General features: G+C 39.8%; 1 protein-coding gene across 5 annotated transcripts in view; it reads right to left on the bottom strand.

The window, feature by feature from the left end:
• The window catches only part of MYO1B (myosin IB), a 109,250-nt gene that overhangs the window by 12,351 nt on the left and 73,254 nt on the right, over positions 1-23,645 (bottom strand). For 3 of the 5 annotated variants that reach the window (XM_058809108.1, XM_058809107.1, XM_058809106.1), the window contains 11 exons: positions 17,107-17,211; positions 15,586-15,648; positions 14,660-14,860; positions 12,215-12,441; positions 11,490-11,690; positions 10,366-10,459; positions 9,786-9,935; positions 7,657-7,725; positions 6,006-6,092; positions 5,611-5,697; positions 2,857-2,943 (listed from right to left, as the gene is read on the bottom strand). In XM_058809108.1, coding sequence (XP_058665091.1) covers positions 2,857-2,943; positions 5,611-5,697; positions 6,006-6,092; positions 7,657-7,725; positions 9,786-9,935; positions 10,366-10,459; positions 11,490-11,690; positions 12,215-12,441; positions 14,660-14,860; positions 15,586-15,648; positions 17,107-17,211 — 1,371 coding nt within the window. The remainder of the gene's footprint in view (positions 1-2,856; positions 2,944-5,610; positions 5,698-6,005; positions 6,093-7,656; positions 7,726-9,785; positions 9,936-10,365; positions 10,460-11,489; positions 11,691-12,214; positions 12,442-14,659; positions 14,861-15,585; positions 15,649-17,106; positions 17,212-23,645) is intronic. The other 2 variants (XM_058809109.1, XM_058809110.1) reach the window with 2 other exon arrangements.

Raw genomic sequence — 23,645 nt, 5'->3', positions numbered from 1 at the left:
TGAGTGCAATTATTTGCAAACTTATCAAGGAATTTGAAATGCTTCCCTCCAAAAAGGCAAATTATTTAAATATTGTCAAATTCACAGGATGAATCTATTTTCAAAAGGCTTTTGCATAAAGCTGGACTGGAAAAAGTGAGGCATCACCAGTGATGATACCATTTTCTTGTGCCTGAAGTGACACTTATTTGATGTTAATTACAGAGTTAACTGGTGAATTTTTCAGATTTTTCTCCTTTAAAATTCTTAATATACAGAGCTTGCTATAGTAAAAAGGGGTTTGTTTTTGCAGAGCAGACTTGTGCATGAGAAAATTCTTTTCACACAAGTATTCTTCATTCCAAAAGAAAAATAAGATTTTGGTGCTTGGTAAGAGCAGAGAATCAACACAAAAGTTGCTTAATGTCAGCAAGCTTGATATTTGCTGCCAAAATTTATTTGAAAACCAATAAAATTTAAAAAAAAAATCAAAAAAGTAATCATCATAACAATTTTTGCAGGTGACATTAATTTTTAATACATACTTGGAAGTGCAAATTTTAGAGTACTTGTTTTGCCTTTTGTATTTTATCAGTGCTAATTAGCATAGACCAAAACTCAGAAAAGGCAGTCAGGGAGAGCCCAACTGGTTTGCAGTTTTATGTGACACCCAGGCTCACCTCAAGTCAGCTGAAACATCCCTCAAATTTCTTTGCAAACTCTGGCACAGTCTGCAACACACCTGTTATGGGTTTTGGGCAAAACCCAGGGAAAACATCGTGGCTTTGCATAATTTACCCCAGAGCAAAATTTAGTGGTTTTAGCTAACTCACTAAGTGTTGCTGGCTTCTCTGTAACCAGAATATAAAGGAAAACCTATAGCATAAAATCCCCTTCAATTTACAGAAAAAAAAATTTACCCCTTTCTGCCTCACAGTAATTCATGCATTTTAAGATAAACCAGCACTTGGAAAGCAAAAATCTGTCACCATTGGTGGACAAATACACCCACAGGTAAACAGATTTTGCTTAATTACACATTAAGATGCACCAACAAAACCGGCAGCATTCAGCTATCATCATTCCATGCAAATTCCATTCAGTGCATATTTTTTTCCTCAACACTTTATGAGAAAAAAAAAATATCAGAGTTCTTATTCACTCTTTTTCTGCAAGGCTTAGTGCTCTATAATTAGAATACATCCTTTATTAATTATTCAGGGATGGTAATTAACACACTCAAAGCCACTCCAACCACAATCATCCCAAATCTCACCATAGATTCTCCTTAATGATCTTGCTTTATATTATTCTTTGCGAGCTGCAAGGTGTGCAAATTAATTTGGAAGAAAGGGACTAATAGACACCCACGCATACTATTGGTGCTGCAGGGAGGCTGCAAAGCAAGCACTGAGAAATGCAAGCTGCTCCAGAAAAGCCTAAATCTGGAAAGTACCACAAATGCTATTAAAATCTACTTGGCATACAATTAAAAAAAACCAAAAACCCTCACAAGTTTGGTTTTATCAACTTTAATTCTTCAGCCTCACATGTCATGGGTGAAAACACTTTGCCTTCAAACTACTTGTGGTAACAGTGATATATTGGAATGACAGACTACAGTCTTATTCAGAAAAATCCGTGTATTTCAGGTGAGATGGAAATTGGAAATGTAGCTTACACTATTTAACAAACTCACTGAAAACCAGAGACTGCAGAAATGTATTCCTGCTGTAATGTGCCTTAAAGGTTTTGGAGTAATCAGCTTGCATTTAAATGCTGCTGTTTGATATAAAACGGCCTCTGAGTTCTCAGGAGGGACATATCCTTGTTTTAAAATCATAAAAACAGACCTACTTTGGCAGTAGTACCTAAATTGTGATTCTGATCTGCAGAATGACTTCTTAAAATGGCTCCTTTGTATTTTCCAGCTCTGGTTTCCATGTATGCATTGCAATGGATTTTTTTTTCATTTATAAATGAACATGTATTATATATAATTATATGTTTTCTAACTATTTTTCCCATTTCATCACAAGAATATGAGACCTGAACTCTGCATTGTTGAGTGAATTGTTCCTTTCATACCCCTCCAGTCTACAATATCCCTGTTAGCAGAAGTCATTCCCAGCCAAACCAAACAGATTCAGATTTCTGCAGTTCTTCAGGACTGCATCTGTAAAACTGTGTTACGTAAATCATTTGGGCGCAGACCTGAAACATCTGAAGATGCCATTTTCATAGTCTATTTACAGAGCAGAACTACATTTTTCCAGATTACAGATGTGTTTTCTTTTGCCAACCAGTCCTTGAAAGCAAGGGACGGAAAACAAAACACTTTTGTGCATCTCAATTTTTCTAGGAATCTATGGCTGTCACAAGCCACAGGTAATGCAATGCCAGGCCCCAAAAAGGCTGCTGGAGGCAACAGGACATGACCACTGGCTTTACACCCTGCCCTCCTCAACACTGGGATCAGGGGTCTACTGTGAGCAGCAGTGAGAGTCAGACACTTCCACCCCACTTCCCATTCTAACAAGCAGAGGTCACAACAAGAAAATACATCCTTGTAATCTTTCCAGATAGGACCTTTGCCAAGGTAGGTCAGTTTTTAAAGTCAACAACTGTAATAGAGTCCCTTTTATCTGACTTTTGTCTTCCTGTGACTGCTGACAAAAATCCCCCAATGCCTCAATGTTGCTGTGAGGCAATTTCATTTACGACATTTTCAGCCAAGTCCATGGCAAAGTTAAACAATGTGTAAAAGAAACCATCCCTCCTAGTGAGCCCACACAACTGCTCGTTTATTAATTGTTAGTAAGGTGTGCCACGCTCCATTGAGTTGACGTTGACAGAGGGGAGTGATGGAGAAAGTACCTTCAGTCCAAGCCAGTAAGCCCAAATGACTGCCACAGCATGCTTACGCCTAGCCTCCTCCTTCAAGCGCTTCAGCTCCCTCCGAGCCTAAAAGGTTCAGAGAGTGAACAAGAGACACAGCCCGGAGCAGACAGCGCCAACGCCGCTCCCACACCCGGCAGGGAAGGGATGGATGGAGGAGCAGCGCTCGGCCTCGGGCGCCCAACGCGCCACGGGAGCCGTGCGGAGACACGGAGAGGCTCCAAAAGCCTCCGCTGCTGCTGACGCGGCATGCACAGGTGGGAATTTGTTATTCAGCCCTGTTATTCACTGTCAGCCCTTCCAGCCTCTGCTCTTCTGTGCACACCTCCCATGAGTTGATTCTGATGGGAGGGCTTGGCCTGCAGTTTCACGATCAAAGTGATGCACGTGAAAATCAAGATTTACTAAAATATCACTATCTAGTCCCTTCTTCCACTGGCAAGTGCCTGGGCAGGACAGAATCAGCTCTGAAACTATGTGTCATGGTGACTTTCCAGCACTGTAATAAGGGCTTTTATCCTGCAGGTTATTTTTTATTTTGATCTTTATGTATTAAAAAAAAAATAAATCATCTCCAGCCATGTTAAAATCTCCATGTTAAAATGTCTGTCTGTGGAATTAGGGGTAAAGCCATCAAACCTAGTGCATTCCTCATGTACAAAGAGATAGGCACCTTCCTACCTTTCATCAATCATTCCATTTTAGGAAAGCAATTTGAGGCATGTGTGGGCAACTTAACAGAATGTCGCATTTTAGGAGATACCGGCACATTTTTTGTTCAGTTATCTGATGAAAACACTCAAGGAAGAGTTCCAGTATTACAGGCTCAGTCAGAGCAGCTCTAGCCCTGTATCTGCACTTGTCAAGCTGTAAGCTATCAGACCTGTGCAGCAGCAGTTCCAGCCTGTGCCAGTAATGCTCTTCTGGTGCAGCTGGAAAGGTTAATGTGCAGTAGATGTAGACTCAGAGATTATGTTTTCACTCATCTGCTTGGCAGAAAAGCTCCTACTGCACAGCAGTGTAAAAGCAAGAGCTGTGCAAAGCTAAGTATTTGTCCACCTTGTGAAAAGGAAGGAAACTGAGTACTCGAGGCTCACTCTTGTTTCATTTTTGTTTGTTTGTGGGGGTTTTTTGGGTAAAGCAAGAAACTTCTGATGATAACTTTAAAAATTTTTGTTCTAAATATTCCCCAATTTAAAGATAAAAGATCACATCAATAACAAGTTGTCTTTCTTATCAGAGACTGTAATTATTCTTCTAATCTTAATTCAATTTAGATTATTATCTTTATATTCATATATATTATTATATTTAGATTATTTATAGTTAAGGAAAAAGGAGACAATTATTCACTAAATTCCTGTGAGCCAGTTGATAAAAATAACTATTAAAGTATGTTAAAAATTATCCAAATCTACTAAACATTTACATAAGGAATTTTAACGTGGTTAACAGTATTGCATCCACTGGATGTATCTTTTAATTCAAAGGACTATCTTAAAACTATGGAAACAAATATCTCTTCTGCAGTACTGAGCAATATTTTGGTGAAAGGAACTCTGGTTAAAAACAAAATAAATTCTCTATGTATTCTGTTTAATCAAATGTAGAGGAAACTGTGTTTCTGTGAAATTATACCATTTCCTAAATATCAAGCTAGAGCTGAAAAGTTCCAAAGACTCCCTAGTATTAAGAAAGTTCTCTACATGTTTGTTTGGATTCCCAGGGCTGCCATTTTGCTGGAAATCTAATAGATTTATACCAAAATAGCGAAGGTCAAACACAGCATTATACTCCAGATGTAATTTGAGCACATTTCTCCATCCAGTTGGCAAGGTGTTCTAACAACACACCCACAACCATAAATAACAACTGAAAAATGTTTGAAATCTAATGCATTTATGGTTTTCAACTAAATTAGGAATTTATTAATTGAAACAAATATATTTTTGACCTCTAGTGAACAGCATTTCAAATGTTCACATAACCCGCAGCTACAGGCTGGGGATTAGAAAGAATCTTTCAGTGGGACTTTGCTTCTGAAAACAAACAGCTGATGCTGAAATTCCTGGCATTTTTCTAGAGCTGTAAGTTGAGAATTGCAAACTAACATAATTTTCTGCTAAAAGATCAGCTCATAAAATTTTGCTTTACTTGTGGTCATTGAATTTTTTTTTTTACTGGTGCAAATCACAGCCGGAGAATCAATTAAACCAATCATAACTAGAATTTAATGAAACTTAATAATGTTGGTTTGAACTTGTAGATGAAGACTGCCCAGGGTACAGATTATAATAAGTGGTGAAAATCTCAACTGGATCACTAACACAGTGTCACTGAAAGCACTTGTTGGGGGCATGGGGAGGAACACAGCAAAAAACCCCAACCTTCTCTCCCCCACAAACCACACTTTGCATATTGACATGTAGTTAAATGCATTTCCTAATTTCAGATTACTGCAGTCCAGTCATTTTTAATCTAGTCTAATGGCTTGTTAGTGCAAACCTGTACTTGGTTGCCATGCAAAGTATTTCCTACTCTACAAAAAACTGGCATACACAATGCTATCAGATTGATTAGGTGTGGCATGAATGGAGATGGAAGGAATCGATGATCATGCTCTATTATTTAAGAGTGAATTGTATTAGTCATTAATTCTCACCATGAAATAGTGATGAAATGCTGATGTTGTTGAGCAATGAAGGGGGGACATGTGATATGTGCATGAAGTACCTTATATCCAAGCCAGAAAGCCCAAATAACAGCAATAGCATGTTTATTTCTAGCCTCGTCTTTCAGTCGTCTCAGTTCCCTTCGTGCCTGTGATGCATTTGGAAAGGGGATATAGAAAAGCTTAGGAAAGAAAAGGTTACTGCAAGTTCCCATTGGTGCAAGAAAGAAAGCAAGTAACCGGTCACTACAAACAGCAAAAATTAAAGCGTGTCCCAGCTTCCCAGACTGCACCAGCTATGACATGTTAGCAGCAAAGAGAAACAAAAAAAAAACCAGTTTAAGCAGTCAAAGCAGTTTAAGGCACCGACAGTATTCCCAGATAACTATCCTGAGGGATATCCTTCTTCATTCCACGTGGGGACACACAGCTGCAGAGTTTCTTGCCATTTTCTTACCTGGGTACCATGCCAGTAAGCAGCAATTACTGTGGCAGCCTCATTACAACGCTTCAGATGCTTCAGCTCCCGAAGTTGTTTCCGAGCCTGCAAACAATTTAAAATGTTCTTTTTGACTAACTAGCTTTTAATATTTTTGAAGTAGGGCACTGCAACTTGTAAATCTAGGCAAAACCAAACAAACATTGCCTCCAAATCCCCAAACAAATACATTCATAAATGCTCCCCAGCCTAAAATTTGCTGCTCCAAGGAAGATTCTGTGCTGCAAGGCTGGGAGTGGCAGGATGGGGGATCTTGGTTCCCTGCTCAGTTTTCTCCCAATTTGCTGCATTACCTGGGATATCTCTATGTCTGTTTGCACAATGGCAACAATATTTTTTTCTCCATACAGTAAATGTCTGATCCATTTAGAGTGCAATAAAGAATAAATCCTAAGTAAATTGCCTGGCTTTAGGTCACACTAAAGGCTGCTGTCATACCAGGCTTTCATGCACAATGCTCCTGCAAAAGAGCTTGCTCTCCAATGGCAAACAGAAAGCCATAACTCGAGATGATGCTTTTAATCCAGTTTTCTTCAAATAATGCTCATGGGAAAAGACAGCACATCAATAGTTACATTGAAAGGATATTTTTAACTCATTGAAACATAATCATAAGGACAAAGTAAAAATCCAAAAAACAGCAAAATCAAATCACGTTACCTTATTGCTGGCAAACTTTAAAGCCTTCTGGACAGGAGACACTATTTACACCAATAGCTACTAACTGCAGCCCCTTCCTTCCCTGTCTGACAGAAAGGCAACTGACTCCAGAACTAAAGGCAGTTCTCTCTTCTCTAACTAGAGGGGAAAGCCACCTTTAGCAGGGTGAAGAAAGGCTACTAAGAAAATAGAGAAGCCCAGGATTGCTTTTTTCTGAAGATGGACAGCAGTAGTTGCTTTGAGCATCATGGCTGCTTTCATGTGAGCTGTTAATGTAATTTTTTTACCTCCTATTAAAGCATCATTCCTTAAATATCTACTAGGATGCATGATTATCCCTTCACAAAACACAAACCTCTCAGGGAAGAAGTTGTGGCAAACTGAGGCAGAGTACAAGCCCACAGCAATAAACTACTTTCTCAACACAAGTACACTTTCGCTCCTCCACTAAGCAGACAGAGGAGAATTGAAGATTTAACCCAAGTAACAAATTGCCCAGGCAACCCAAACTCTTTATTTAAATCCTGCTTTCAATATGATTCATTCTTTGAGAATCCTATTAAGCATAAAATAACTGCCAACCACAACTTGTTTCTTCCAAGTCAGTCCAGCACTACAGTTCTCCTAAGGCCAGTGGCAGAGCCCCAGAGCATCCTTCTCTGGAGCTGCTGGCCTTCTCAATTCCTTGGCAGAAAATGCCTCAAGGATAACCCAGTGGTTTAATGTGGTCCCCCCTTGCACTGTTTGCAGGGATTTATAGCCCAGGCAGCACATCCAGGTATCCTGAACTCACCTCTTCTGCAGCAAACATGAGTGTTTAACAATGGCACAGCCACAGCTCCAAGGAGAGAAGGTGTGACAGGCAGGAGGCTCAGTGCACTTGGAAAGTGTTTTCTGACCTGCTCCTTACCTCTCCAAACTGAGACAGCTGCAGTAACAGGAAACTCACCTTCCACCCTCTGATGTATGACTGTACTGTGATAGTTGAACTCTTTATCTTCTGGTATTTCTTTTGTTGCTGTGTTGGAAATAAGTATGTGATGTTTAGAACAGAATATTATGTCTGTTAAACACTGCATAATAAACCTTTCATCACTAACATTTGACAATATGCTTGAGGAGACAAGCACTAAATGTAAAAAGTGAACAATTTCTGAGTGAGCAGATCAGAGTGTAGATTCTGTGTTCAACTCGAGGGGAAACAAAGCACATCAACAATGCTGCATGGACAATGTCACTCTGTTTACAGAAACACTAAGTTCATGGTCAGCAGCACAATTGCACATTAAATGCTAACAGTAAGAGCTTTATTTGTCTTTCCCACCACCAGAGTAGCACACAAACTGTTACACATACTCAGGTTTGTAGGCTAAGCTTTTTACCACCTTTTCATAAGACATGTGCTCTTCCTATTACCCACAGTGCCTTTACTATGGCTGATGATAACTTAGGAAGAGGAAAAAACCGAAAACCATGGATTCCTAGCCAAGATGCTGGAGTACTATTTAGGTATGCCAGGTTGAGCAATAAATTTCCTGGATAGCTGAGCATTTTCCTTCTAAAAAGCTCAGTTCTCCAGTAGCCCAGTGTTTAGTATAATACTAAATTGACAGACTTTGCAGCACGGCTTTTAGACTTGACATTCAGCCCGCTCGGTGACAGTGAAAATCTCTGTGAGCAAGCTGAGGTAGTCCCCTCTGGGCCACCCTCACGCCACAGCTGCTCTCTGTCATGCCCTGCAAGGCAACAGACAGACAAGTGCCTGCAAACCTCCAGTCAAGCCTCCAGCACAAGGAGTTACTCAAAAAAGCTTTATTCATTCCAGGGATTTCCCATGAAACCTTCCAAAGCACAGTGCCTACCAGTCATGTTGGGTTAGGAGAATGGTGCCTTCCATCCATGTGAAGAGGCTGAGGATCTCTATCATCACCAGAAAAACAACTGCTGCCATGTTTCACCAGTGGCCCAATTACAGTTAAGAAATCAGCAGTTCCTGGTCATTTATTTGTTTTCATTTCTTTATATTTAAAGCTGTGCCAGTCCAGCTGCAGTAAGTCCATTTAAAATTCATTAAGATTGTGTGAGATCATAATGAAGCCATATGGGCACAATGCAATTCTGTAATGATGCTGTTTTGTAGGAATGGGGCTTTCAGTCACACAAAGTCAGAGGGTTTTTAAAATCAAGAAGTATGCTTCAGTCACACCTTTTCCAAATGATCTATACTTCCCTGTAAGTATCCAAGAGAAGTGAACCAAACACTGATGGCTTTCAAAAGGACAAACAGAAGTGCTTGTCAACTGAAAAACTGGGATTTGTCAACTTTGCCACTTGCAGTTTAAGACTTTCTGTGTTTCATCAAGGTTTCTGATATGCTTGTGCTGTTCTCTAGCAACAACAAAATGCAGCTGAGAAGTTCAAGAGTAGCTTTAAAAACAAATAAATCTTTTTTATCAGTCAGTAAGTCAGTATTATTTACTAACTGCCAAGAAAACATGAAAGAGTCGTGTATCGAGTCGCTGCTCGGTTTGTGGCACAGAACACCCAGTCCACACACAGAACTGAAATTGCTTTGGGATGAACTGTATCAATAATGATAGCAAATTATGAGTTTTAGGAGTTACAATTAAAATAAACCCCTACAGGCAGCATTTTTGAGTCTAAGGCAAGTGTTCCAAATAAGGCAAAACCACAAAAAGGCTTAGGAATGACTGAATTCCACAGAACTGCACATGTATATTACTGAACATTTTTTACACATTAACCATATGTTTTGAGAGTGCTGTAAGTGCTGGGAAGCACAGCATTTTAGCTGAATGAAAAAGACACTTCCCAGTTGAGCCAGAGAATCCTGCTCTCCCAGAGTGAAAGGATTCTGGTGAGCTTTTAAATTTTTTTAAAAACAAGCACAGTGCAAGCAGTTAAACTAAATTTTCTTTTTTCCCGCTATTGGTACATAACTATTAAAATTGAATTCTTTCAACAGCTCCCTGAGCATAATGAGGAAAAATATCCCATGAAGGTTATATGCATTAAACAATGAAGAGAACCCCCCCTGTAGTAAGGATGGTATCTTACTGAGTATCTCCTGTACCAGGACGCGATCACAACCTGGCATTTTTTCATTAGCAAGAAGTGAGTCCGGCACTTCCAGCCTCTGTAAATCTTCCCAATCAGAGTGGCCAAGTCCTCCAGACGCTGCTTTCTCAGGTCTTCGAGCTTGAAGAGCTGGGTGTGGGGGTTTGCAGGGTTTTGTTTGACATTGGAAGAAAAACAGCAGGAGAGAAGAGACAAGGAAAAAACCCCATAAGCACAGCTCTTGTAAGAGAAATCTCCTCTTTACTCAAGTCCCCCCTCAGTCACACGTTGTTTTATTCATCTCCAGAGCTACAGGCAGGTACACCAACAAGATTTGTAGCAAATACAACGTCACAAGTCACTGCTCAAAAATTCTATCAAATTAAGGCTGACAGCTATTGTAGAATCTTGATTCACATTGATTTTAATGGGCCTAACATTAAAAATCCCTTTTTTTTATGCTATGGTCATAGCAATACATCAAAGCACTGCATGGAGAAAAATCTGTGGAAAGCAGGTAGTGAATGATGCTGTCCTCATGAGAGAGGGCTTGATTTTGCAGAAGGCATTTTTCACTTACTGTTCTTGGGTTGCGGATGAATATCTTTGATCTACCGAATGAAAATTCCTCTTCAGGGATTCTCAATTCATTAAACAGCACCTCCACTCCAGCCCTAAGAAGGAGCAAATGAGCTTAACATACATGAACCCCAGCTCTAAAACACCTTAGTTTACATATTCACAGCTTAATTTATGGAAGGTATATGAAAGCATATTTTAAACTTTTAAATAGTGCTTGACATAAGAAGATTGAAAGCCCAACTCATTTACTCAGTAGTTTATTCCACTAAAGGCAAGAATAATCACTGTAAAGACTCAGAATAATTTGATGAAAAAAAGAGCAAATTTTATTTTACAGCATCAGCAACAGCCTATTTTTTCCTCTTACATCTATAATTATTTTGCTTAAAAACAGAAGAAAGGAAAAAGGAAGGCTTCACACTAATGTCAGAATGTGAAACAAAGACTGACAAGTTTGACAAATGGCAGTGTTCCATTCTCATCAAATGCATTTTATGAACACCAACAGAAAAAAGGGAAGTGGAACTGTGCAGACCTTTGTGATGATTACTGCAATGCTATTGTTACCAATACTGCACTGCCACCATTCTCTTGATAACCTAAAGACTTATATTGTAGCTATGTTAATCAATTATGAAAGATATTTAAATCTTGCTTTTGGTGGCCATATGTAAAAAGAAATAATAGAAGCTTATTTGCCCATCCCAGGTATTATTTGCATAAAATAAAATGTGGATAAAATGTGAATACTATGCAATTTAAAAGTATCTATTTAATATAACTGATTTGCAAGAGGCATTATCTCATAATTGTTCCCCAATCATTATGTAAAGTTATTCCTGAAAGGGCAGAGGAAGATTGTATGGCTGCCTTCAACAAAATGAGTGTCCTTACATTTTGAAAGTTGGTCATTAAAGATAAGTGCCCTCCTGACCACTGCAGCCCTCCCAGTTATTTTGAATTCACTGCAGTATCTCTCTCTTACACCCATTCTCTCAGACCCAAATCAGTAAGGCCTGCACTACATTCCTTTTGCAATGTACGCACAACAACTAAAAGCTCAGGACGTGTGGAAGATGGGGATTTCAGCTGGGACAGGTGGGAATATTGCTGTTTGCCTACCTGGCCGGCCCTCTCCAGTGGGGCCAGGTCTGCTTGCAGAGCATCTTGTACCTCTCCAGGCAGGGCTCGTAGGGCTGCCGGAAGGCGTAGCCCGCCCTGCGCACCCGCACGTTCTCCAGCAGCCCCAGGTAGCGGATCTGGTGGCACACCAGCGCTTCGTTGAAAATGTGGGCAGCCTTCTTGTCATTGGGCTTGATGCACCTGCGCAGGAAAACCAAAAGGGACGTCTCTTTGCACATGCCAACAGCTATGATGGTGAGTTTAAACCATACATTTCAATTGTTTATTTGCCCACGATTCTTCTCCTGGGAAGCTGGGAGGCCTCAGAGAAAAAGGAAAACAGTATTATGTCATTTGCTTCTCCTGCGTTTTGCTGCTTTGGAACGTGGTTTGGAGACTGTTTATCCAACAGGTGGTTGTTTGATTGGTTTCATGTGAATTGTTTTAACTTAATGACCAATCACAGTCAGGCTGTGTCAGACTCTGGAGAGAGAGTCACGAGATTCATTATCAGTCTTTGTAGCCTTCTGTAAGTATCCTTTCTCTATTCTTTACTATAGTTTTAGTACAGCATCCTTTAATATAATATAAGTACATAAAATAGTAAATTAGCCTTCCAAGAACATGGAGCCAAATTCTCAATTCCTCCTTCATCCTGGGGACCCCTCAAATACCACAAACCTCATTAAACAAATAGACCAAATCTTTGGCACTGGGGAATTTACCTGATGTAGTTTGGATTTTTTGTCTGGAGATTTTTCATCAGGGTAGCAACTGAAGCCTTGAACTGTGAACCTGCTGTTGGTGGTCTCTTCAGGTTGATCTTAGCAGGGTTTCCTTCTGGGAACAATGCTTTGATAAGGGAGTGGTTGGCCTTCCACATGGCCTGGGAGAGGTCACGGTACAGGAGATCATTATTTTTGTCAACAAATCCTTCTACCTGGTACATCACCTGAACAACAGACAAGAGTCTCATCAGCACAGGTTTTGAACTACAACACAGACCAGTTCAAAACTGACCCAAGAAATTGATTTCTCCTTCTTACACACTGTCCAAAAGAACCGAAGGATATTTCAGCTTTCATTTTAAATCTGACATTTGGATGGCTTTTTGTTGGATAAAATGTCTGTGAATGTGCTACCTGGGAAAGATGCATTTTCTCATGCTGCCAACAGTTCCCTGTGTCAATCAATTCTGGTTTCTCAAGCGGAAGAAACCCTTTTACAGTGATAACTCTGACACACCACCACCTGCCAAGACTCCAAAACAATCTTTTTTTCTGTCTGACAAGGTTTTTCTCCTCTTTTGAGCCAAAACAACAAAAATACCTTTCCTTTCAAAATACTAATACTTAAATTATTTGCCTAACTAAAGCAAGATATGGAACATCACCTCTTGCTATCAGAGTGCAAGCAGCAAGCTGTGCAGCCCCCAGGGGAGCGTTATTTTAAAGGACTTTTACCAGGAAAGCAGTCCAATAACAACAAGCACGAGTACAAAGCTCTGACCTGCAGCTGGGTACCCAGGAGGCAGCCAGAGGAACTTCATGCAGACTTCAGATTGCTACTGGCTCCTTTAATTTTTGAGGGTAGGAAAGGTATTTGATTAATTGTGACAAGTCATCTGGCTGGTAATACAGATCCTTCTTCAGATCCATGATTTCTCAGTTCTGCATGGATTTGTGCTAAGTACACAGAATACTGAATGAAAATAGTACTGACACGTATTTTACACAGCAGCAAGTTACTGGGAACTCAGTAAGGCAGCATTTTACCTTGGTGAACATGTTTCTGGTTCTGACAGGTGCAGTAAATGCCACTACTGAAAAAAAAACCCAAAAAACCCAAAACAACTGTTCACATGAAATTACTTATATTTCTTAAAAGTGGGATCAAACTTTTGTTGACCAGTGACAAGATCAAAATGTTCTCAGCTGAGGATGGAAAAACAACATTCCTCCCAAAATAGGAGGAATTCACGCTGCTGGGTAAGTGAATGCCTGCAACAATCAAAGACCCTCACTGCCTGCTAGGACACAATCTGTGCACAGTCCTTCTCACAGCACTGGGGTATTTTCAATTCACTTAGATTTTTGACAACCAAAGAAATACCTAGGTATTAACCCCTGTTAGATTATATGCAGTAACAAACTCTTCTTGGCAACGAATGTGAATGAAAACCTGAAAGGCTAAAAGGCTGATATCTCCAGGACTATTTTGAATGAAAAAACTATTGAGCCATTCAAAATTGTAAGACTGAGAAAATTTCCAAAAGCATCAAGCAGTCCTAGGGAAATGAAACACTTTCCAAATATTCTTTACTCTGTGACATTATCACTTCAGCAGATTCAGACAAGAGGATCCTACATTTACTTTCAATTTTTAAAAAATAGATTGTCTTCAGTCTACAAATGTAATTATTTTGATTTTCATTAATAAAATGTCATAGTGGATTACGCACTGAAAGCTGTCAGACTTGAATTCATTCAAACTGCTTATGTTGAAAAATGCAAATACAAACATTTGTAAAATGCAAATGTTTGCAAGCCCTCTGTATAACTTTCTCTTCCATCTGTTTAAACACAGAGTACCAAACTCAGTTCCTTCAAATGTACAAAAACTGCATTTTCTCAACAATGTGACTAAGAACTGCAGCTAGCTCAGTGACAAAGAGCATGTTTTCCAAAATATGTTACCAACAAATGTGTTTGAATTTTTGTCACCGTGAGCAATGATTTATTTCCAGGGAGCTAATGGAGCACCTTTCTCCTTTGGTGAAAGGAGAGCTGCTTTGATTTCAGCCAGAGCAGCAAGGGCATGCAGTGGCAGGACAAGGGCTGGGGGCTTCAGACTGACAGAGGGCAGGTTCAGGTTCAACAGCAGGAAGAAATCCTTTCCTGTGAGGGGCTGAGGTTCTGGCACAGACTGCCCCATCCCTGGAAGTGCCCAAGACCAGGCTGGATGGGGCTCTAGTGAAAAGTGTCCCTGCCCATAGCAGGGTTTGGAACTAGGTGATATTTAAGGTCATTTCAACCAAAACCATTCCAAGATCTCTTAAAGCCTCCCAACCCAAATGACAGATTCTAGGTTTAAGACAGAACAGATGAAGACAGGTGTGGATTTTTCAGTCAGCTACACCAACCCCCCAACGTGCTCCCTCCAGCAGGTACCTTGCCAGCATAGTGCTGGATCCTGAAGCAGCTGTGGGGCAGGGAGGTGTCGTTGAGGAACCGGGAGCACTTGCTCATCCTGCTCTCGAAGTGCTGGTGAGTGGCACAGACCTGGTTCAGCTTTTCCAAAAAGGTGTCATCAGTAACTGTTCCTGGTCTCAGGCACTCTTCATCCAGCATGGCCAGGATTCCAGTTTGGTTCTGAAGTTTCAAAGCAAGAGCTTTAGTACTTGTTTCCACCACAGCACAAAAAGGAGATAATTCGCTTTTTTTTATTTCTGCTACCCAGGAAAACATTCTTTGAGCCATCACAAAGTTTGGCTCTTTTTACCTCATGACCATTTCCAACTGATTTTTAGCACTTGCATTTTTGAAAGACTTTCAGTGAGATCCGAATTCCGAAATTCACATTGAAACTTCATGTCATTTACTCAGACTGTAGCAACTCCAACTCAACTGAAAGTATCCAATTTATGTAAAATCACCATGTATTTTATGTTATTGGCTAAAAACTGCTCTTTCCTGATTGTTAAGGAATTTTATCTTTCTCGCATTGGAAGTCTTCTCAGTATGTACAAGTACTTTGAATACCTCAGACATTCAGTAACATGTAATTGAGTTTTCTAGTTTCCATATGAAATGTTAATTACAATGCAGCATGTGATATCTGCTATTGAAAACAGCCCTAAATGTAAACATTTAAGAGAAGTTTGATTTGTTTTGGTTTTAGTGTAGGTACTGCTAAATATTTCTACAAAAGAAAACCCCTTTTTAGTAAAATAAACTTCTGCTACACAAAGTAAGATGAATATTACAACAAATGGCATGTTCACAAAGTTTAGTGCATGAGGACACATACAGACATTACAGCTAAATTAAATCCATGCATTAAAAATAATCCAGAGAAGTCCCTGAATACAACTTACATTTTCTATTAGGTCACAAATGATAGCATTGTTGAAATATTCAATATGGGTCCATTCAATCCCCTACAAGAAAATATAAATAAATGGATGAACAGGAAAACAATGGAGGGAGCTTTTCCTCTAAGCAATTAAAATGATATTCCGGTTAACCATGGTACTGCATTCAAATTTAATTCCTCATGCTTAACAACAATTCATTTATTAGGGGAAAAAAAATGCAATCATCTACTACTAACATTATCTGCACAAAATGAGTGTCCTTGAGTGGCTGCCAAAGTCACTCTCCATTCCTTTCCCCCACCCATGTCAGCTTCCCATGCACTCCCTGGCTCCAGGCCAGGCTCCTCCCGTGCTGCCCACGCTCCCACTGGCCAGAAGGAGATCAGCCCATGGCCCTGCAGCTCCTGAGATCAACATTTCTAACTTCTTCCTTGTTGAGATTTTTTAATTTTTTTTTTTTTTTTTAATGGGAGGAAGAAAGAGGGCTAAATTTAGATAAGACCATTTGAAAAAATCCAGAGTATGATTGTTCAGATGTTCTTAGTATCTCAATTCTTTTTGAACATCAGTGAAAAAAATTTCAGGATGAGATGCCAATGCATCACGAGGTAGCACTGGTAGGGCAAAGGACTGAAAGAAGGAAAATATTAATTTCATTCTTAATTTGCACTCTGTGCTACGTCTTACAGTTTACTTTTCTCAGAACATTTGAAATATCATTCAAGAACCAAATTGCAGTAATAATGGTTCACCACTGAATGCAAAATTAAAAAGAGATGCCAAAATTTCATGTTATCCTCAGGGTTGTAAGGTAGGAACTTTATGTAATTTTTAGAAATGCTTATACAGCAAAATGGCATCATCCAGTTGGAGTACAGGCGGTGTGTGCCAGTTTTTACAGCTGGGAGCTGGTATTTTGTCTGAGCTCTGTGCATCATGTGGAGCACTGCTAAAACCTATTTGAACTTCAGCTTGATGTTCACTCACAGAATAACATCAAACACCAGAGGCTGGGCTCCACAGAACATCTCAAATTTATCCATAAAGCTCACACAGCTCCCTTCAATACAAACCTGAAAGAACACTAGAACCAAACTCTATGTGCAGTTTCTTTCATGTTGTATGCTATTATTTTAGCTGTGGCTGTTTTTGGGTGCATCCCAGACATTGCTGTATAATCCAAAACACAGGCTGCAGGGCAATGACACTAATACCAGAAAGTGATATTAGTGTTCTAAATAAATCAATTAGCCCTTGCTCACAACTGCCAGTCATGGTTGCCAACGAATGAATCAGAGCTGGGTCTGGTTTTTACCTGGAGAACTCATAATGTGAAACAAATGCCAAACCAGCATTTTTGGCTTAATGTGACTACCACACAGCCCCACACAAACATGCTCCATGTCAGCCCTGTGGTCAAAAAATGCCTCTGCTGCCTGAAAAATGGTTCCAGCCTTCCTGCCTGTGTGTCTTTACAGGGACAAGGGGAGGAGGGGAAGGGAAGATCCATTCCAGTATTACCTCTCGGATGTATTCCTCCTGCTCTTCTTTGAGGGTAAGTTCAATGAAGATCTGCTGCAACTTCTCATTACAGTAGTTGATAATGAATTGCTCAAAGCTGTTGTCCTGTCAGATGAAACATGTTTGAGTTTGCTTTGTGTAAACAGCCTGGAACCCAGCTGGAGCGAGTTACTGCAGCGGCTGCAGGTCAACAAGCCACTCTATTAACTACTCCCTCCAGTTTTGTGAGGTGATGGCTGGAGTAATATTTGATTGAGATCATGATTAGTTCAGAAATTTTAGACCAAATCCTTCCCTGAGGCTTTGTCTGTTGGGAGGGACAAAAACCTCTGTAGGTTTTATTCCTGATGCCTCCACACTGATTCCTTTGAACGAGTCATAAGGACACTTGTGGTGTCAGGAAATAAACAAGCAAAGTTTTGCCTGCACTCATCTGTCCCCATATGTAAAATGTAGGCTCCTGCAGGGTCTGACAAATAAAATCATGACAGTAGCATTAGCTCTTTTCCACTCAGCAGCCAATAAAGCATCCCATTTCCCTACAGAACAAGGCTCCAGCTGCAGCTGAGCCTGGGTGGAGAGATTATTGGCTCCAGAGGTCAACCCACCTCCCCCCCTGCCAACAAACTGCCCCTTGAAATGGTGGGAAACAAAAGAGCTTCACTGACTAAAACTCCTCTAGCAGGCCAATTCATCTAAAACCGGGTTAGGGAGCAAGCAGATGTGTGACCCTTTGCAGGAGGGACCAGGGAGTGGGGCAGAGCCCAGCAGGAGGGGTGGGCACGGGAAGGAGGCAGTGTCACAGGCTGGGACGTGCCTCTCTGCCTTTTGAAACACCCAAATAACCTGCTGCACAACACCTGGGAAGCTTAAATTATGCTGATAGAATTTTTATCACTGAAGGCAAGTGCAATCGTATTGAATGTTTGAATTAAGGATCTGGTTGCTAAATGAGATTAAGAACACACAAGCAGATTAGAAAATATGGAGGTAGCACAGATTACTTGTATCATTTTAGTTTTAAATGAAGCAAAATCATAGCTGATCACCAAAAATTCCTCAGCCACAAATGCTGCCCCTCTCACCAACTGCAATTATCACTCAGAGATTGCAAAACTTGCATAGCTCTAGATGAGAGAGTTAAAAGTTGGCATGCAGCAAAATCAGCACTGCAAACAAACCATACTTACTGCATTCTGTTGAAAAAGAAATTACATAAACTGCAGTCAGTACTTCTTCTACTTCCATAACAACACAGAATATAGCTATTAGCATTTATTTAGCATAATAAGTAGAACAATCTTTGTATCAGTGAAAATGCAAAGTACTACATAACTGTTATGCATTACATCTTTGTAGGTGAGTCTATCTTTAGGCACTGTCTAAATATTTCCAAATAAACCAAGAGGTTGAGACAGCCTAACACAGAACAGCATTCTTGCATTGCCCTTTCTCCAAATCCCCAGGTAACGTTTGCCTCTAAAAGCCATATTTATAACCTTGGGCAGACAAACCTGTGCAACAGAAGAGGAGAATGTGGAAGGAAATAGAGAGGAAGAATGAGTATTAGTTTACTTGACACATTCAGATAATGCCATCACTTCAGATATATTGAGTGTGATGTAAAAGGAGCCCAACTGCCACATCATCCAGGCAAAGAGAAAGGGTAAAACACACTCTGCATCCTCCTGCCAGGCACATGCCACCCAACTCAGAGAGACTGCTGCTCCAAAAGACCAGGTCGTTCTGATTAAAAGGGCTGCAGGACTATTCACTCACAAATTATACAGGCTTGGTCATCAGCAGAGGATGGAAACTGAACAGAAAATCCAGCTAAACCATCTAACTGAAAGGTCATTAACAATACATTAAAGTAATTGCTAGATGTTTTCCTGATTTGCTGTGTATCTGTGATATTTATGGCTTGCCAAAAAAAAAAAGGCAAACCAAAATCCACAGAGTTCTCCACAAATCGCTCACTTTGAGCTTTGAAATTCTATTTGACATTGCCAAGCCACTGAAAATTGCTATTCCAGGAAAAAAGTTATTGAAGAGCAGCAGCAATGTTGTTCTTTATGAATAATGCAGAGCAAAAGGCTAAAACAGTTAATTATGGCAAAGAAAATGGGGGAAAACATTTGAAATTACTGAAACTCTCAAAACACTTAACTCTGAGCAGACCAGAAGACATTTGGTAAATGAAATACACTTCAGAAAAGGTTTTAAAAAACCATGCCCAAAAAAACCCAGTTAGTGCTTATCTCTAAGCAATTCTAAGGAAGGCAACAGAGGCTGTGCATTTATTCTCCCTTAATGAACATCTGATTTAATTTATGTGAGGGCTCCACAAAGCATATACAAAAACATTCACAAATTAGTGAGTATTTTAATGAAGGTGTTACAGAAATGAATACAACAGAATTAGAAGGGATTTAAAGGACTTCTGGCAATTTTTTTTAGAAAGCAGCAAAGAATAACCCACATCAGTGATAGCACATCACTAAACCCACTCAGGAGACAGGGGATGGAGGGACACAGCCATCAGAGACCACTTGCTCCTTATGCTGGGCCCTTGTATTAAGTGACACAAAGGGGTTTGACCAACACAGAAGCAGAGCAGTCAGACCCAAAATTTGAGGAAGAGCTATCAAATATTCTTAGGAAATTTTAAAGGGGGAAAAAAAAAACACCCCAAAATTTAAGACCATATCTTCTCAAGGTGTCAGCTTCTCTTCCAGGCAGTAATTCTGATGTTTTTAATATCAAGGGCATCTCTTCAACCCCTGCATTTTAATAGCAGCTTTCTAACTATGCCTTTGAAAGCACTGTGGAATACAAAGTAAAACCTTCAGGGAATGTAAAACCACACAGTCTCTCAAATTAAATAAAGGTGCTGGGAAAACAGGATGTCACCTGAGATAGGCTTAAAGTCATGTTGAATTTATAGATACAGCTCAACCAACCACCCTCAGCTTATCCTTTGAATCTTTTATCAGATGCAACACTAAATTTAGGGGACTAGAAAAATTCACTGACAAAAATCAAAGCCTGCTTCACCATGGTTCTCACTTCATAAATAATGGTGTCATACAGCTTCATTCTTTATCAACCTTCATGGTTGGTACTTCATGAATAGCAAGTTTTGAAGTCTAAAAAAAATTCTTCACCATGCAAAAAATAAAGTGATTGTATAAACTAGCTCTCAAGTTCTATCTGTGAGCCACAGCTATTACATACAGGTGCTTGAAAGCCCTACAGAAAATATTCTTTTGTCCTTAATATTTTACCTAACCTCTTCTTTGAAAGATTCCACATGTGTATTGTGGAATCATCTGAAAAAAACATATATGGTTTGTTGCTGACTTTATACATTTTTATACCAGTAAAATGCCAACGTGAAACAGACAAAAAATATTTCTGACAAAAAAAAAAGGCATAACTCTTACTGGCATTAAGCAGAGAGACCTCTACTAGATTTATGAACAGAAAATATCTAAAACAGGGCATTTTCCTACCAACATTAGATACTTTCTAACCTTCTCTCCCCACACAGAATTCAAATTCACTTTTGAGCACCCAGTTTCCAACAATTTCCAAAGATGATAAGGCAACTGATACCTGCTTAAAACTGAAAACTGGGTACCTTTCCATTAGGCAGGAATCAATTCTTAACTTCCACCTGACCAATAAAGTCTAACTAAGTGTTGTGGTTTTTGTCTCCCCCAAATTAAGCAGATGATGTGGATGCAAACCTACAGACTCAGGTACCTCACAGCTCAGTGTCACACCTTTGTACGTGTTTCTCAAGATCTCCTCTTCCCCCTTAATCCTTCATCACACCATTCTTGTTCAGAGGCAACTCAAAAATCTACACATTGCTCAGTCTCCAACCACACTGACAAAAAGGTGCCCAGCAACATTTTTTGAAATACATTATGTGAGCACATACAGCTCAAATAATCTCAAAAAAATGAGATGTATTTAAAGGAAAAGCATCTTTTAAAGGAAAACCCGAAACTTTTCAAGTCATGAGACTGTTGAAATCCACAGGACTGATGTCATTAAAATTAACTTTCACATCAATGTGAGAAGTGAAAAAGACATACAGAGATTGATACTTCTGCTCTATCACAAATAGCCCCAGAAAGTAAGTTTTTTTTTTAAATATCAACACAGCTCCAGGCATCAGAAGTCTCTGTCTGCCTCCTAACATAAGCAGGTGACCCCACGTAGTTCCATCAGGCCCCCAGAGAAAAAGCCAGATGGCAAAAGTAATGATGATAAAAGACCAACATACTCACTTCCCTGAGATGAATGGTGGAACGAAGAGTGAAACCAACCAGCAAATTCAATTTATATGCTACTGTGGTGTCTGGGGATAGGGGGTTTTATGTATGACCACACAAGCATATGAGTTTATGAGATGAAACTAAGGAATATAAATGCTAGGAAGTTAAAATCAGCAAAATGGGAAAATTGCATTTAAAGAAAATGAAAAAAGATACTATTTTAATCTCAGAAAGCAATGACCAGTTATAACGTGACTCAGTTTTAACAATTTTTCAAAATTTTTTGCAAATTTAGTAAAGGCAAGTTATCAATATTTATCCCTTTCTTTTCTGTTTACATGTACAAACATGTGAGCAATCAAAGTTATTTCTTGTAAACCAGACTGCACTGGGCTTTTGTGTAAATATCCATATATGCAAAGAACCAGAGAGACACATCTTTTAATTATAAATATTCCACTAAATGCAATCAAGCCATGTCTTAGTGTACCTCATGGAAGCAGGAAAGATCCGTGCCAAAACTTTGGGGATTATCAATTTCCCATATTTGTGTAGCTGAACCAACTTCAGCCCTTTTTGTGCACCAGGCAGAGAACCAGGCACTCTGAAACCCATCTTGCTCCCAGCTGTGCTGTCCAGGCACACAGATCTGAACCAAATTTGGACTTAAGAAAATGAGAAACTGCAGTGAACCCAGTGCAGGTGTGATCCATGGGAAAACCCAGGTACCATCACTCCAACAAACTCAGCCTGGTAATTACAGTCCTGGAACAACAGGAGTTACAGCCAGGCAAGAACCTCCTGTATGATCAGAACCACTCCCCTGCTCAGACAGAAATAGCTGCTGTAGGGCAAAACATTATTCTCACAACCTGAAGCACAACATTTGTGTATTTTTGCTCCAGCATTTCAAGTATTTCCTCTGCTGCAAGCAGCCAGCCAGTGGGATTTACTTCATAAAACTGCACGTTGCAAAATAAGCCTCTCTAATACTTACATTGTAATACAATTAATTAAATGGTGGTTAACTTCCTGGGATGCACCTCTGCTTTCAGCATCCCATCCCTCAAGGAAAATTATTGCTTTAACAGTATTTTAAAAACTCCCTGGCACCTCAGAGTCCAATCAAGAGCCCCTCTTTGTAAAGCTCCTCTCTCATATAACACCAGCAGAGGAAGTTAATCAATTATAGATTAAAAATTCAGTTCTCCTCTTTCCCACTAGACTGGGGTTTGCCAGAAGAAGCAGCGGGGCTGGGCACACACATTTTGGCACTGCTGCTTGCCAGTGTGTGATAAACTTCTGGGCATCAGCAAAGGGTTGAACAATTTCAACAAGGAAATCTGTGGCAAGCTAGACAGCCTAGAATAAGCAGCTGGAAATTATGGTCTGGAGATTAGGTCAATTAACAAAACAGATATCTATGGATGAGTTAAAGCCAAAGTGAAGACATGAAGAAAGGGTTTCCAGATTCTTAAAAAACAAAAAAAAAAAGAAAAGATAAAATAAGATCCTGGTAAGTCAATTTTCACCTTAGATTTTTTTTAAATATGTCATCCTGCTTAGCAAATAATTAGAGCCTTCTGTAAAATAATCCTTTGGGGTGTGGGGGGAAGACCCTGATCCAGGAGCAATCTCTTGGAGCTCAGGATGCTCTGAAACTGTAACATCCTTCTTGCAATCAACAGGACAGAAAAAGGCAAAGCAACCAGGCAGCAACTGGACCAAGTTGTTGTACAGGTTTATGGTGAAGGTGGAAATAGCTCCCCTATTTTTTCTTAAACACCACAGAAAAACATTTGCAATGATTATTGCTCCTTATTTGGTTACCTCCCTCTAAAAACAGACAATTAACACAGCTATGAGCTTGTTAAAAGGAAGAAAATGCATTCTTCACATTTCTAACACATTCCCTCAACAGAGATACTATCATTTTATCATTGTCTAGATGACAGCTTACACAGTACATGCAGCAGGACCAAGCTTCTTTCTGTTATCTCAAGGGACTTCCATGCACAAGAAACAAGCAAATTGCCTTAAATAAAAACAAGTGACATCAAAATGCATCACAGACTGTGAGAAATAGACATGGCTTTACTGCTGGGTGGCTTGTTTGGCTGGTTTACTTGTGATACTTTTATTTACTGGCGGGTTTTTTGCCATGTCTTTGCATGTTCTTGCCCACCTGGAGCAAAAGGAGTTGTTCAGATGCTGTCCCCAAAGACAAGGCAGCCACATCACCTCTGGTGA

This window comes from Ammospiza caudacuta, chromosome 8 (assembly GCF_027887145.1).
Source record: "Ammospiza caudacuta isolate bAmmCau1 chromosome 8, bAmmCau1.pri, whole genome shotgun sequence".
Taxonomy (NCBI): Eukaryota; Metazoa; Chordata; class Aves; order Passeriformes; family Passerellidae; genus Ammospiza; species Ammospiza caudacuta.
This window is presented reverse-complemented; position numbering and strand designations above follow the sequence as displayed.